Genomic DNA, 13,267 nt, shown 5'->3' on the forward strand with positions numbered 1-13,267 from the left:
TGTAAATTCTGTGATTTAGAACAGAAAATTCTGGCAGGGGCTGAAATACCAATTTTCTCAAAGCTGTTTGTTCTGAAAAAGGAATGTGGGAATCCTTGTCATTGTTTCATGGTAAGGCAGGCTTTTTAAAAAGTCTTGGAGAAAACTGTTGTGTCTGAGCAAACAGATTCTCAAGTTCTTTCTGGTTTTCATCCCACATACAGGTCAGTGATTTCACATGACCCCAACTATTAGTATAAATAGCAGAAGAGTCTGAATTCGTTAGCTACAGCCTAGCTTATAACTGCTATGATTTTACTTGGTGTTACAGTGCCCAGGCTAAGCCCTGCTGGTTTGTGCAGAGGAATGAAAGGAGAAGGTGATCCAGAGTTTTTAGACTGCACACTCACTTATCCTATCAGAGAATAAATAAGCGAATGAATAAATAAAATAATCAAGAAGCAGAGAAGATATTTTAGTGGCAGTAACTTGAGATTTTGGTCTATTCCAACTTGATAAATGAATATCAGCACAGTTTAATCATATAAGGTATCTTCTGTGCCTAACTTCGTTAAGAACCTAGAGATGTAGGACCTTACATGCTCTGAATTTTCCCTTGGATTGTCTAATGGCTTTGTAAGAAGCCTCAACTCTCAAATCAGGTACCCAGTTTAGACATTTCAACAGCCAGAAGACGAGCCCTCAGTCTTTTGTAATGTTTTAAGTCCTTTATCTAAAAAAATCAGCAAAGTTTTTTCATTCCTAAAGATGATTTGCCGTAATTTTCCCTCTGAACTACAGAGACGTCACAGATAATACAAATACACAAAAACATTCCTGTGGATTTGTCAAGGTGTGTCAAGTCAGACAAGAATTAATAATAACTGCATCATTTCTTGCATGTTAAAGTATCAAATGGCCTCTTGGTGTGCTATTTTATGATACTTCACAATGTATACTCATAAAATGTTTTCTGAAATGTAAATTAATGTCAAGCTATTTTTACCAAGTTCTAAGTTTTAGTCCTAAAATGAGATTGCCACAAGTGTAATCCTGACCCCTGAGGGCCTGTGCACAGTGCATGCGGTCACAGAGCTGTCACAACTCGCAGCTTCTAAAATGACACCACAGAAGAGTTCTGACTGTTCTCAGGTTGTGACTCAGGAGCTTTCCTGGTCATCCCAAGTCCAGAGTTTCGTACAGTAGCTAATGGGTGTGTTACAGAAGTACTATGTGTATGCAGACCACCAAACTGTTAACCAATAAAATTGCAACCACCCTAAATGCAACCTTTAAAACTTACCGTTTGCCTTGATTTTTGTGTATTAATCCTTGCAAGTGCTCATCTAGCTGATCCATTTTGGTGTATCACCCAGTGCACCCTACGCAGCACCTTTGCCTAGTGACTCGAAATTCTATTCTATTCTTGGAAATTCCTGGGAATTCCAAGTTATGTGCCCTGCTAGTGACAGCACGTTCAGAATTTCAAGTGCAAGTAATTGTTCTGATATAACATGGGAGGGGGCTGGGAAACTGATATGAGTATGTCAAATATTACATTTGAAGGTGTTGTCAAGTACCAGTTGTCCATATTTACAATTTGATAAGCCATCTATCTCAAGGGCAGCAGGTGCTGTAGGAACATAGAGGTCCCACGCTTCACCTCAAACACGAGTTTTCCAAAGGACTGGTTGTAGAGGAAATTAGAAGTCGGTAAATGTGAGAATTAAAGACTATTTTCTCTGCTTTTGCAAGTTCTCACATTAGCTGTTGTCTATATCCAGGTTTTATTTAAAAGGAAGAATTAGGTCCTGGCTGCTAACGATATTCCTTCAGGCTCTTCTTATCTTTCCCTTCAGAAGCTGGAGTTCCTTATACTCTTCTCTATTAGCACACTTTCCCGTGCCTCACTCCTTGTTCGCACCCCGGAGCTTAACAAAAGGGACAATTCTTTGGCATTAAAGGGACACTATGTACCTGACAAATCAGACCTGTCAGAAACCCGCACGCCCTCTGTAGTTACGCACAGCATTTGAAGACTGACGGAAGCATAAGGAAAGCACCGTTTACTGGTTCTTTTCAGGAGACAATGTAAAGCATTTTTTATAAGCGGTTCATTATTATTGAGGCCAACTTTTACTGCCGAGATCTCCAGCAGCAGTAGCACGAACGGAACTTTTCCCTTGTCGTTTTACCCACCAATCCTGAGGGATACCCCGTGAAGGATTTTCTCCTCAGCAGCTGAAAACCACGTGAAATTACTAGTTTACAGTGATAACCTGGGCCTTCAGAAACTCGTTTAACGGCTGTAAGACAGCTCTCTTGTGCGACAGAAGGCAAAAACGTCTTCCTGCACCTCCATTCCGGTTACAAAGTAGCATTTTCTGAGCTCACAAGGACACCGGGGAGAATACACGCACTGAGGCGTCCCCACACGGCGGCGACGAGACCAGACACACAGCGAGTACCGGAGTCTTAATTCTCAATTTATCGTGTCGGCCTTTAGACTGCCCTGCGCATCGCCATCCCCACCCGCCACGGCCCCCGGCTACAGCCGCGGAGCGCGGCGAGGCCGAGCGCTGCCGCCCCCGGGGTTTCCCGACGCCACCCCCGGCACACAGTGTCGCTCCACAGCGCCCGCGCCCGGCCCTGCCCGCCCAGCCCCTCCCGTTCCGTCCCGTTCCAGCCGCCGCCGCCGCCGGCCCAACGGCGGAGCAGGCCCCGCGCGCCCCAGCCCCCCGCCCCGCGCGCTCGCCCCCGCCATTGCGCCCCAGCCCCCACCCCCGCTCGCCCGGGGCGGTGCGCGTGCGCCGTGTCGCCCCCGCCCGGGCGGCCCGCGGGCGCCACCCAGCGGCGCGCGCGGGGAGCGGCGGAGGGAGGAGGGACGCGGCCGCGCTTCCGGTCTCCATTTTACGCCAACGACAGCGGGGCCGGAGGTCGAGGCGGCGCCGCGGGCGGAGGGGCCCAGCCCGGGCGGGCGCGTTCCGGGTACCGGGCCGTCCCCTTCCGTCTCGGTTCCTTCCCTTCTCCGTGGGTGCGGGCGCAGCGGGGGGGAGGGGGGAACCGGCCGGTCCGCGGGGGGGGGGGTGGTGGCGGTTGAGGTTGAGGTGAAGGCGCGCCCCCCCGCTGTCCCGGCGGGAGCCCCGTGGCGGTTGTTACCGGAGGGGGGGTGCCGCTGTGTGAGCGCTAAGCCGCCTCTCTTTCTGCTTGCTCCTCCGCGTCTGGCGGGCAGAGCTTGGCCGGTGCCGCCGCCCCGCCCGCGCTGTGAGCGCCAGCACGACCATGGGCTCCCCCGGCCTCCCCCGGAGCGTCGCCCCCGGCCGCTGAGCCCGCCCCGGGCGCCCGGAGCTTCCAGCGGCCTCGTCTCCCAGCGGAGAAGAGCGAGGCGGGGCCGGTCGCCCCTGCCGGCAGCATGGACCAGAGCGTGGTGGATCACCCGGTGACCCTCATCATCAAGGCCCCCAACCAGAAATACACCGACCAGACCATTAACTGCTTTCTGGACTGGACTGTGGGCAAGCTAAAATCTCACCTTTCCAAAGTCTACCCTAGTAAGCCGGTGAGTGCTTGGCCAGCCCTTTGTCTTCGTCTTGTCGGGAAAACTGGCATTGCGGTAACTTGCGGATGGGCGGCCGAGGCTTTCCTTGGGTACTCTGCAAAATAAACAAGAATCCCGCTGCCCAGGAGTTACCCGTGTCAAGGCAGCGCCCGGCTCTCTGCTTTCAGGGAAGTTGGCAACGTAAATAGCTGCGGTTCTGTAGGGTGGCAGAAGATCACAGTGTAGCATCCTGAAAAGCGGTATCACTGAAGGTACTTCTTAATGCTACGTTTCACTCTCTTAGGATCTGGAGTGTAGATATCTCAGTTAAGTGAATTTAAGACTGATTTCTGTAAATGTCAGAGTTCTGTCTAAACCAATTACGATGTGATACATGTAAAGTTACCAACTCTAGTGAATTCACTGAAGTGTGGAATAGATAGATATTTATTCATAATATTTGAAACATGCAATTGAGCAATCTCCAGAATTACTTCCCCTTTTTTCTTTTTCCTCTTTCAAAACCCTTTTTTTTTTTTCGAGGCTGTGTTGAAAACTCTGCTCTCAGATGTACTGCAAACATATGACAGTTGTGACTGTATTTTGAAATTTAGGATAAAGACCTGTAGCTTTCTTTGTTTCCTGAGGAAAATATGGTTTATTTGTAAATTCTTTTAAGTTCTAAATTTGGCAGTTAAAAAGAGTCCATGAAAAACCATACAGATAATAATAGGAAGGTAATACTGCACCTGTTTAGAATGGTGGTCATACAGAACAGTGTACTGGAAATTTTCTTCCAGAAAAACTGTGTAAAGACAGTGACTTTGCCTTCGCACTGCAGCAGCATGTGAGGCCTAGACCTTGCTGTAGAAACCAATAGACAAAGATTGCATTTATATTGTAAGTGATTAGTATTCACCTAGTTTGATAGAAGAATTACTGGCATTGATGTTTTGGGTTTTTTTTTTTTTGGCTGGGGGAGTGTAAAATAGTAGCTTTGTCTCTCAAAGGTTTCTGCTTTTTGGAGGAGGAAGCAAAGCAGTCAGCAGCTTGGGCTGTGTCACTGGCATGTTGACAGCTGTTAAGCAGTATTTGAGAGTCTGTGACTTTAGTTGTTGCTGTGAGTAATTCTCTGCTGGGAGAGCCTATCTGCTGTGAAAGAAACAAATACGCAACTTGCTGCTTCTTCCTCCTCACTGGAATCTCCTCCTATGACGTATTTGTGTTTAAACACTAGCTTTCTGACTCATGATATTTCTAAATTGGGCTTCTAGGAAGAATCTTTAATGAAGGAGAGATTTTTATCTTGCACTGTAGGTTTTAACCAGTAGTAAGTATAATATGTTCCAGGCAACTGAAATGTAATCTTTCTTCCAATGAAAACTGATTCCTCAGCATGCCTCTCGTTATTAAATGACTAGTTCAGAATCCCCAAAATTGTTCTGGGTTAAAGAATGGGAAGTTTCTTTAGTGAAAATTATCTCAGTAATTCCAGTTTAATTTGGATTTACTGTACTTGCAATTAAATTAGTAACTGAACACAGTATTTTCATTTCATAGAACCTTTCAAATTAAAGTAGTAAGATGGGAGAGGAGGAGAGGGTTTCATAGGCTGTCTCCTATGTATAGTAAAATTGAAAAGTGTATTTTTCGGCTTGATATGTTTTTGATCTTGAGTGCTAACTGCTTTTTCCAAAATTGTTCTAAGTCTTGTGCTTTCAGGAGCAGCCCCTTTCCCCCCCCCTCTTTTTTTTTTTTTTGTTCTTTGTAAACCAGATGACTGTCAAAAGCTTGTCGATCAAATTTCTACATTCCCTGAATATGATAGGTCCTGGAAATAATTTCTATTACATTGCTATTTTAAGAGTGCAGGAGCACATCAGAACACATGCTCTGTACAGGTGTTGCAGTGTTCTTGAAGTTAAGGGAATAGAATAGAAATCAGTTCCTATCACTGCTATACATAGTCATTCCAGTTGTCATGTGTGACTTTTACCTAATCCTCCTATACGCATCTGTAAATTAGTCTGTTAACTGATGGTAACTGTAAACGTTGTCATTAAACTTACAATTTATTAAGAGTGTATCTTCAGAAAATGAGGTGGTTAAAATAGGCAAATGAGAAATAAGGCCTCGAGGCAGTGGTGTTTGTGATTTTTTCCAGATTAATTTGTGTAAATGACTTTTAGCTAAAATGAAGTACAGATTCCAAGTATAGGCAGATTTGAATTGGTTTAGTCACTATTAAAGTTGGTATAGTTACTAAATTCGGTCGTTGAATAATCTAAATGGGTTGAAAACAGTATTAGTTTATGGGTCTGTACTAAGGTTCACGTTTGTCAGTATTTGTTGCCTCTTTCTGGACCAGTTTTTCATAGCTAGAGCACTGCAGTTAGTGTCCTTCAATCTTTATTTAAGAAAAGAAAACTTGGAAAATCAACTTGTCTCAATCTAGCAGTTCTTCCCATTCAGTGCATTAACTGCTGCGTTGATTACACCCATAAGCGTTCACTTAAAACTGCTGTTTCTCATTTCCTGTAGTACCTGTCTTCTAGCATGTACTTTCCCCACAATTCTCACCAGATGTGGTTGGTTGGATTTTTATGTCCTATGGAAGAGTGGAGGAGAGGATGAATGACCAAAATAACAAATGTCTTGTAGCTAAGACAGGGTAGCTCAGAGATCATGTTCCAAGGGAAGTGGCTGCGTTAGCTTAGGTTTGGCAGTTTTGGTAATGTGCTGAGTGTAGCTAACTTGGACTAAGCATTGCAGATGGAGGTCTTACTTGAAAAATGGAGGGGGAAAAAAACCACTAGCTGTTGAATTCTTAGTTTTAAATACATACCTTTTAGATCATAATCTAAAGACTGTTTTGCATCTCATTCTAAGCTTTAGCTTCTAGAATCTTTATCTGGTGCTGTGTGCTTGCTTTTGAAAATAGGGCCACTCTAGTGTTTTTTTTTTCATCAGTTTAGTGTTTGGGCTAGTAGCGAGTATGCTGTTCCTTGAAGCAGGATGTGTGATAGTGAACCTCCTCTGGCAGAGGGATGAGTTGAATGCTTTTTCTGTTTACTTTGGCATATGTATGTTTTTACATCTGTCCGCTCTTCCATCTGCATTTAAAAAATCCCCACATTTTGGAATTCCCAGATGGCTTTCACCCTGAGAATTGCAAGTGATAATCTTGTAGTGCACAGTTAGGTATTTAAGTTATGTAGGGTGTTTTAAGACCTCATCTTCCCCCATTAATATCTGTAGCTTAAGATGATTAACAGTACTCAGTGTATGCATAACCTTTTCTTTTATGGTTTTGTAGGGAGCTGAAATGCATTACTTAAGGCTATGTAGTAGCTTTGAGGGGTCATTTTAATCTAGCAGTTTCTTCTCAGTGAAGTACTCGTATTAAAAAAATTAATTTGTACTACTTGAGTTTGAGAAGGTATTTAATTAGATGGGGTTGAGGGGAGCTTCATGTATAAGGTACTGCAGAGAAGAATCTGAATTTGACCATGAGTGGGACAAGCACAATAGCGCTCTGTTGCCATGTTGGGTGATGATGCAAAGATTTGGAGTTTGGGTTTTGCTTGTTTTAACTGCTTATCTTCTTTAATTAATCTCCAGATAATCTATCTCAGGACCTAGAAACAAGGTTTCTGGACTTTTCTTCTGGCTCCACTGGTCATTCTAAAGCAGCAAGTTTCTATTTTACAGGAAATCAAAGTTTTCTGTAGTCTTGATGCCTGCTGTAAATTCTTGTTTTTCTAAGGTCTTTCCCAAATAGGAAATCCAAGTAAGCTTGTGTTCTGTCAGCAGCCTGTTCCTGCTTGAAAGGAGCAACTAAAATGGTATAGTTCAAGATAACTTAGTCTGATATGAGAGACAAGCATTTTTTTGTTGTTTTAAACCTAAGTAGAAATAGTACAGCATTTATATTGAATTTATTGCAGTAGTTTATCCATTGGAGCTGCAGATAACTAGTTCCCTGTGTTGTGAAACATACAAAAATAGTGTATTATGTCACTAATTAAAAATACAGAAAAATGCAGAAGAATATGGAAAATGTTTCTTCAATAGAAGTGATAAACAGTTCTGTACTATAAGTGTTAGTTTATGCACTCATTTTTTTTAAAAAAGACGTGTGTTTAATCATGATGGCTAGTATGGATTTAGGAAAAACTTTACAACAAAAGCTTTTCAGATTTAACGTGTACTTTTTAGAATTATTTGCTTAGAGTATCTATAATTATTTTCTAGTGATATGACCAGATTTCTTCAGGGGGAAAATGTTCTGCAACTTTTCTATGTTTTGCTAATTTATTGGGAAACTGTAAAAGGCTATTGCAAGAAAAAAAAAAAACCAACTTAAACTTTTGTGAAAGCTTTTTCTAATTGCAGAGATCTGAATCTTGGGTATTGGTGTCTTACTATTAGGATGAATAAGACTGCAGAGTGGGCAGCAGTAGGCTGGGAGAGAAAGAGCAGAGATGTTGTAAGACTAGCTGTTTGCATGATGGGGGAATTCTTCAAATTTTTCATGCTGATAATGCATGTTTGTTCCACTGATGTTAAGCTAGATTTCTTCATTTAGTATTTGCTTATGTTAGTACTTTCTTTCGAGTGATAAATGCTATTGTATTTAGGATGCATGCAGTAGTTAAACTGAACTGATGTAACAGTTGGATTCTCTTTAAAATTTTTCCCATATGGGTGTATGTTTAGGAGCATTTTTCAAGCAAAAAATAAACAGGGAGTTGTTTGTTTACATAGTTGAAGTGTGTTAGTGACCTACTAGTAGTAAGACTATTTAAAACTTTCTGACAACATAAAGTGAATTGAGTAGGGTTGGGGTTTTGTTTGTTTTGTTTAGCCAAGTAAGCTGCCTATTGCTTCAGTACACTGGACATATTACTGTACACCTGTACCCCAAATTTCATCATTAACTCTTCCGAGTAGACTAGCTAAAAGTTACTACCTTGTGAATAGTGCATCATTTGTTTTTAAAAAATGGAAAATCTTATTTTTGCATTAGAAAGGTATTTTAAAATGTGGGAGTGTAGGACCAGAGGGGGGGAAAAAAGCTTACCAAATTTTGAAGGCTACCTTAAAATAAATTTTTTGCTGCTTCATGCTTTTTAATGCTTTCCTTGTTTCCTCTTCTGTTTATTTTTGTGGGGGTGGGGGAATGGTAGCAGGGAGTAATAACAGAAATTCCTTGTTGAGAAAGATTTTGTGCCCCATTTCTGTGTATTTTAATTATCACTCGATTTTCCTACTGTTTTTTTTTTTTTTTGTTTGCCCCAGCCACTTTTCCATCTACTTTTTCAGCAAGTGCCTGGGAATGGGAGCAGGATAAAGAGCAAATCTTTAAAAAGAAAAGAATTTTTGAATATACGCAGTAGTTTTGCTGAGCAGCATTTGCTAATTATGTGGTGTTAATCGTTATAGCACTCTTGCTGAGTGCGTAATAGCAGAATTCTTTCAGAATTTATTTGTGAGTTGGACATGTGAAGTCTCTGAAATGTTTTTAAGGCGCTCTGTTGGTGGTTGGAATCATAAGGAATTTTCATGTCTGCAAATGTTCCTGCTGTACAGATATACAGCTGGAGATAAAAAGCTAAATTCCTTTCTTTGTCCCATCTCCTAGTCTACAAAGGATCAGAGACTGGTGTATTCTGGCAGACTGCTTCCTGATCATCTGCAGCTGAAAGATGTTCTCAGAAAAGTAAGCTTTATATCAACACCGTATGATATTTGATCAGCCCCCCTTTTTTGGGAAATAGGAATTTGATGCGTTGTTTAGCTTCAAGTTTTCATTGTTGTATTGACAGATGTAACCATATAATGTTGATACGTTCTGGAAAATGTACTTTCAAGTATCCCGTGTATGTAAGATTATGATGCTTGTGGATTGAGGCATGCTTCCAAATGGGTGGGAGAGCAAGTAGGCTACATAAGTCATAAACAAGGGATATGTAGTTTAGAGACAGTTCCTGCTACAACATAAATGGAATTTGTTGGTTTGGGACATAATTTCATTTCTTGTACGTGCATAATTCCAAGAACTTACATTAAAATGGCACTTGTGCAAGCAAATTAAGGGTAATATATTTATATGCAAAACCAGAATTCTAAATTCCTGAATGGTTTTGCTGGGAAAGCTATTTGTTACCCTGGTTTTATTTGTCATCTCTTAACTGTTCCTAATGATACTTGAAAGTTTGTTTGTTCTGAAGAGGTTTATTTTTTTTTTTTTATTCTGCTGGTTCATCTTGAAAAAAGTAATTTTACTAATCTAACTTTAGATTCTTCAGTCAACATTTAAATAAAATCAAAATCCTGTATACACGCGACATATCATGTAGGAAATCTTGAAGTAAATGCACTTTATTCTCAAATTGCTACAAATAGTTTGGATTGATGCTACCACATAATAGGGACTTCATTAAATTCGTAAAGTTCCTGAAGATGTGTAGAATAAGGTAATATTTAGGGCAGATTAAAAAGAACTTTGCTTCAATTTTGATGGCAACAGAAAACATAATGCATTATGTTGAGTAGTCTTTCAGCTCCTTGTAAATAGATGAGGGTGCGTCAGTAGCTATAGTTGGAAAATACTTTCGGTCATTAAACAATTACACAGTTCTTAATCCTATGAAATAGGTAAACTCTGTGATACAGTACCAGGGTGTTGATGATGATACTTTTTTGTAACATACTGAGGTAAAAATCAATGTATAGACTGCAAGAGCAGGTGGGTTACATTTTAATATGTAGTATGGAGGAAAGTTTCTAAAGGAGAATAATGCTTTAGTGAAAGTAAGCAACCAAACTTCAGTTTTAAGTATGGAAAAACTGATGCAGAGGAATCTTGACTCTCTGTTGTTACTTTATAATCTTCATTCTGAAATGGTTTTGTTACATTGTATTTAACTGTTAACTAAAAATGATTGAAACTTACTATATATAGGTTTACTACAAAAGTGGAGCTGGAGTACTGCCAACCAGTATATATCCTGTACCACTTAAAAAATTCATGAAAGTATTTATATAACTTATCTCAAAGCTTAGTTTTGCTGGTTGAGGACAAAATGAAACCTGGATCCCTTGAATTCACTTGGCCTGCTTAGAGCAGACTAGTTTTAGGAAGCACGCTTTCAGACCTTACTTGTGTACTAGAGCAGAAACTTTTCCTAACTAATGTCTTCCTTAAGAATACAGGAGCTATATTTGACTTTAAAGGCATTTTAGTAGCTATAGGCCTTGGGTTTAGTTACATTTACTGACTTTAAAAACATAATCATCAGTCTTAAGCACAAAGTTAAAAATTTGTGTTGGAAGAGGAGGAGTCTTTTGTGCTCAAGTTTAAGAGCTTTTGGAAAAAAGATATGATTATTCTTTAAGTTCAGTCACCTTCTCTGCCATGTTCTTCCCACTTGATTAGCTATAAATTCCTGATATCTGAGGTTTTACTAAATCTCTTGATTTAGCTTTGTGATACTTGCTCATTGATACTGAGAGGTGTCATTTCGCCGACGTAAAATACGTTGAGGCTATAATTTGTGGCACTCTTCAAGCACAGTGATGTTCAATGTGTTATGTATAAATAGAAATATATTGAACTGTCACATTGAATAAAGCTGTACACTGTAAGCTTAAAAGAAGTTTAACTTCCTTTCCCTTTCCAAGTGGCATAAGTTCTCACGTAGGAAGAAGGTAACAGGTTAGGTTAAAGGCTTTTGATGTGGTCAGAACACTGATTGCCTGTGTGCAGTGCTCTCTGATCATTGCTTACTATCACCATCTGGTAAGAAATTACACTTAATGTAATAGGCTGTGCTTGGGGCTAGAAACTGATACGTGTGTAGGAGTTCAAATGAATGTGGATATGGATAGGCTATACTAGCAGTAATGCACACTGGTGTATAAAAGCAGTTATTCAGTCTTCTTTATTCCTAAAGGTTAAAACTTAAAAGTGAATAAACCTATGTGTCTTAAGTTTCTTGGTAGGTTTTAAAAAAAACTCCAAACCTGGTATTTCTAAATGTCATCTCATTAAAAACTGCAGCTTGACTGCATCACGCTGATTTCGGAAGAGGACTGGGTGGCTTTTGTGGCTTTTCTTTAAAATTTGGTTGCTGAGGAAGCTGTCATGTGCAACTTTACGGTCGTAGCTGCTCTTGTTGCTATGGCTGTATGAGCTTCAGGGATGCTGGTGTAACGGGGTGTCTTCATTTGGTACAGGGCAAGAGCTTCAGATTGAAGTTGTTGTGGCGTCCATGTTAGTGTGTTGCGGGGCAGCATATTCATGAAGAATTGGCATGGGCTGATTACTTGCATGCTGACATGGCTTCAAGTGATGCCACTGACTTGCTTCCTTAATTTCATATATTTAGGAGTACTCGGGTCCCATCTAGTACTTTGAATAGCGTTGCCTGAGTGTGGAATATCTGCAGGTTAGACTTGAGCCAGGCTTAGGCTGGAGTGAGGTGGAGGCAATGGCTGATACTTTTTTTTTTTTCTTTTGTCTTGGTTGGCTTGTGGAACTCCAGTGCCTACATTTTTCATTTACCCTGATGCCTTTATTGAATAACACTCTTCGTTAGATCTCAGTGCAAATGTAAGCATTCTTAACTTTAGGAAACAGAGCCCTGTAAAAGGTTTGAGATTTTTCCAAAATAAAGTCAAAGCTTGTGATAGACTACCTCATGTTTCTCTGTGTGGTCCTCCATTGGTTCCACTATACTGCGGTTCTAGGGAAAATTGGGAGTAAGTGAATGTTCAATATGTTCTTGCGGACAGCTGCTAAGAAAGCACAAGTTGTGAAACAGTAGGTTTCGCTTGTGCTAGGCTCAAGTTTTGTTTATGGTCTCTTCATTTTGTATAATGTTTCTTTACTGATTGCAAATGCAACTTTGAAAGTGGATATTTAAAGATGGCTTTTGCTTGTAAATGTTTCAAATATTGTTGCTTTAGCTTTTCAATTTCTTTAATTTTTAGCAAGATGAATATCATATGGTTCATCTGGTATGTACTTCCCGGACACCCCCAAGTTCTCCAAAACCCAGCACCAGTAGAGAAGGTCACGGAGCTTCAACCTCCAGCAGTAGCTCAGTGAGTTATTTTTGTTTCGTACATAGGATGTGAATTTCCTCTACACTGAGGAAGATTTCCAAGACTTTCTCTTAACTCTTAATATTTGACTGTAAAATAGTGTGGTGAAGGCTGAGCGTGCCATATGAGTTTGTACAATTAGACTTTATTATTTAAGGGTGCCACTTTGTTTAAACAAAGATGACCTTTTTAAAGAATTGTAACACAATTGTGTTTATTAGATGATAAAGCACTTTTTCTAAACTCTTCTTTTTCACACTTAGTGTGTGAAAAAGTAAATTTTTTTAAAAAAAGTAAATCGAAAAGTAAATTTTCCTTTCCATATTGCTGTGTCTTTGGCAGAAATTGAGCAGTATATTCAGTTGAAAAAAACCCCCAAACCAAAAAAAACCCCAACAAAACAATGAACACTAAACTAAGTTCTGATTTACTTTGTGATTTACTTTGTGTACCCCTGAAGAGAGACCAGTCAAATTAGTGCCCTTGTGAGACAGACAGGGGCAGCCTGGCCAGTGTTCATTCTGCTTGACAGGAATTGGCCAGTATTTATGCAGTTAGCTTCAAGGTAGTTGTAGTGTCTGTAAGACGGTGAGAAGTAAAAAGTGTTCTTAAGCTTTTATTAAAGGTGTTCACAAAACA

The 13,267-nt window shown here is 40.5% G+C and overlaps 1 protein-coding gene across 3 annotated transcripts; it reads left to right on the forward strand.

Annotated features, from left to right (window-relative positions):
* Positions 1 to 2,855: 2,855 nt before the first annotated feature.
* HERPUD2 (HERPUD family member 2) lies at positions 2,856 to 12,676 on the forward strand. Of its 3 annotated transcripts, none has more exons than XM_040592957.1 (4): positions 2,856 to 2,967; positions 3,212 to 3,538; positions 9,162 to 9,239; positions 12,515 to 12,676. In XM_040592957.1, the coding sequence occupies exons 2-4, from the start codon at positions 3,392 to 3,394 to the stop codon at positions 12,659 to 12,661; spliced, it is 372 nt and encodes a 123-aa protein (XP_040448891.1). In that variant the 5' UTR covers positions 2,856 to 2,967; positions 3,212 to 3,391; the 3' UTR covers positions 12,662 to 12,676. The 3 variants fall into 3 exon arrangements, with proteins under 3 accessions (XP_040448891.1, XP_040448890.1, XP_040448889.1); XM_040592956.1 differs by having other exon boundaries at positions 2,889 to 3,013; XM_040592955.1 differs by having other exon boundaries at positions 2,889 to 3,009.
* The last annotated feature ends 591 nt before the right edge of the window (positions 12,677 to 13,267 follow it).

Source organism: Falco naumanni, chromosome 4 (assembly GCF_017639655.2).
Source record: "Falco naumanni isolate bFalNau1 chromosome 4, bFalNau1.pat, whole genome shotgun sequence".
NCBI classification, from domain to species: domain Eukaryota; kingdom Metazoa; phylum Chordata; class Aves; order Falconiformes; family Falconidae; genus Falco; species Falco naumanni.

Bases quoted from the DNA above. Each gene is read 5' to 3' on its own strand.
- HERPUD2 (XM_040592957.1), top strand. From the start codon at position 3,392: ATGGACCAGAGCGTGGTGGATCACCCGGTGACCCTCATCATCAAGGCC. The intron at 3,539-9,161 runs GTGAGTGCTTGG...CCCATCTCCTAG, and splicing joins AAGTCTACCCTAGTAAGCCG to TCTACAAAGGATCAGAGACT. The intron at 9,240-12,514 runs GTAAGCTTTATA...TTTAATTTTTAG, and splicing joins TGAAAGATGTTCTCAGAAAA to CAAGATGAATATCATATGGT.